Source organism: Loa loa, assembly GCF_000183805.2.
Source record: "Loa loa unplaced genomic scaffold supercont3.526, whole genome shotgun sequence".
In the NCBI taxonomy this organism is placed as follows: domain Eukaryota; kingdom Metazoa; phylum Nematoda; class Chromadorea; order Rhabditida; family Onchocercidae; genus Loa; species Loa loa.
The window spans coordinates 1-2873 of record NW_018108706.1 but is presented as its reverse complement, the minus strand read 5'-3'; the positions used below and the strand labels follow the sequence as shown (position 1 = coordinate 2873).

Here is a 2873-nt window from a genome sequence, read left to right as displayed (position 1 = left end):
AGCCGGCAATTGTTTTGCTTGCAGAAATTGTCAACACTCCTTTATCGGACAAATGTGACTCGATGGTGTCAGGTTGCACTTCTTCTGGCATAACATATTTTCGAACGAAGTGACGTTCGATACTACCATGTCCCGACTGATCAGTACGCTCCTTGTGATGACCCTCAATACTTAGTTCACGATCTCGAACCGATACCGAAAGTTCCTTGGGATGAAAATGGGAAACATCAATTTGAACTCCAAACTTGTCTTTCTCATCCAAAATCTGGAAATTATAACATTTGAAACTTTTCGAAGGAGACTTTCGCGATCTATTGCCTTACATACTAAGTGATCAGGCAAATTTTGGGACAATAAAAACAAAAAAAAGGACAAAGAGGACGACATTTCATGTGAAACCATGTGATTAGTATGAATATCCCATGTATCCTAAAAATATGGGAAGTCTCAATGAAAAGTTACAATTACCTCGCCAAGCGCGTTCCCGATATTACATTCGTTCAGTGCCGGTTGATGTAGCCAATATGGCGCGACACTTTGCAGCGATCGATATGATCTGTCATCGAATGTGTTGTCGAGGAGATTTACTATGAAACGTTCCATCGGTGAGGTATAGAAATAATCGCGAGGATTATAGCGGAAAAGTGACATTGTTCAGTTTACTGAATGATAGCCAAATTCTTCTAAACTTAGAAATAATTGAAAAAGTAATTAAAATTCGAAAAACGTTTGACCAAATCAAAATTACACAACTAACCAATGCAGAAGATATGAATGAATTAGTATAAATACGGGCAAGGACGCAACAGGTACTGTAAGCCTTGCTGGCCTAGTACAAGGAGTAAAAATGGAAAATGTTAGAATACATTTATTAACCCGCCTGCTAATAAATTCAACTAATGGAATAGAAAAAAGGAAATTATCCGTTTAATCCGTGAGGATAATCTTGCCATCCTAATGCTTATTATATCAAACGATCCAAGTACTAATAGGAAATATGCATCCTTAGGCTCATTTCGAAAAGTTACTTACAAATTTTGTTTTTTCATTGAAAACAAGCAATCATTTTTTATTCTCATGAAATAAACTGGAGAAAAGAAAGTAGCCGACGTAAAGGTAAGCATAAAAAGAACCATCGAATGGATCATCCATCTCTCGCTGGACCGGAGAAGAATAAAGGGAATTTAGGTGGATGATTCTTTGACTGGATCCAGTTGATTCATCACATCCTCTATTTATATACTCTTTCGATCAGAATCTTTCATTATTTCAAACAAAAATAGTATCTCTATTTCATTTCATATCGATTAAATATCTGCTATGTTGCTGATAACATTCTTTGTTTTTTTTTTCCTTCTTTATGTACTTTTGAAAAATGTGAAATGTTCAATACAACAGATGTTTGAATGCTAAATAACATCGTTTATCGGGATTTCTTTTTTTTCGAGCATTTTAAAATTTCATATATTGAAAGCCCTACCTGAATAAATGATGTACGCTGATGTCGCAAACGCCAGTAATGTGATTAATCAATTTACTTGGCTGAAATTTAGTACTAATTTACTTGGCTGAAACTTAGTATCAATTTACTTGGCTGAAATTTAATATCAATTTACTTGGCTGAAAAATGAATACATTAAGTAGAAATACCATGCATTACTTTCTTTCCCTGTTGATATTCTGCACTTTTTTTTTTTTTTTGCAAAAGCCCAAATGTCTCATACATATCATAAACTTATCTTATTCGTTCTTGTTCGATCATTGAAGTTAATGAGGCCATAATGGTTAACATAATGATTAATGGGACATTTGCAAATGTCCTATAATTATAACTTAATGGAAGGAATACATTATAATTATTCACCCTTTTTTGATCTTATTAAGAATGATGCTTTATAGAGAGACATTTGATACATTCTTATCTCGCCATAAACTTTTCACTTAGCATATTCAAATTTCCACAAAATTGAATGACTTCAATTCCTGTGATTGCTTTCTTTTTGCATTGAAGAGAGTTATTGATGTACTCATTGATTTTAAGGAAATATCAAAAATTTTTGATAATTCTCCCGGGATATTCCAATAATATAAAGTAAAAAATGTACAATACTTCCTCTTATTTGTATTGTTTTCTTACAAAAGAAAATTTGTTTTTTTTCAATCTTATAGTTTTTCTCAATTTTATAATTTTATTGCAAAATATATCTATTTATCGAATATAAGCAATTCAACAAAGAACTAATGTATTGAGTAACGATGATATAGTTATTATAAATTCACATACAACTTTCTCATTAACAATGCGCATTGATTCAATCCAGCATTTGTTATCATTGTCTACCCCTTATGAAATTCTATTAAAGTTCCTTAAAAAGATGAGAATAAGCCAGTGATCAACTTTATCTCCAATATTCTCTGATAATTGTATTATAATATTAATCAAATATTATCAGCTATTCGTCATCTATGCCAATCGAACAAGCGATGTCGACGTTTTTCTTCAACCGTAACAACGATTCAAGATTCTTTCCTGTCTTTTTGGTTGGTAATACCTCAAACATAGGTAATTAAACATTTATTGCGACAAGTTTGTCAGCGCAACAACGAAGTCAGCAATTACGATTTGAACAAGACAAATGAATGACGATAACAATATAAAAAGGAAACCCACTGTCGTTGAATACGATATCGTCTATTTAACTTGATCTAGTTGAAATATACCTTTAAAATGCTTTTGGTATCTTTTAGGATCTTCCACCTCCTTGAATAGGGATGGTTCTGGTACAGCTCTGAAATTACAAGAATTAGCACCTTTGTTAGCGCATAAGGAACAGAGCTATTTGTTAAAGCAAATAGACAGAACGCAATTGACG

The 2873-nt window shown here is 32.6% G+C and overlaps 1 protein-coding gene across 1 annotated transcript in view; it reads right to left on the bottom strand.

Annotated features, from left to right (window-relative positions):
• Window positions 1-651, bottom strand: part of LOAG_18786 (small heat shock protein) — a gene marked incomplete at both ends in the record, with an annotated part of 932 nt that extends 281 nt beyond the window's left edge. Inside the window, 2 exons of the mRNA XM_020451448.1 lie at window positions 38-265; window positions 469-651. Of these exons, the coding sequence (XP_020304767.1) occupies window positions 38-265; window positions 469-651 (411 nt within the window). The remainder of the gene's footprint in view (window positions 1-37; window positions 266-468) is intronic.
• Window positions 652-2873: the final 2222 nt, after the last annotated feature.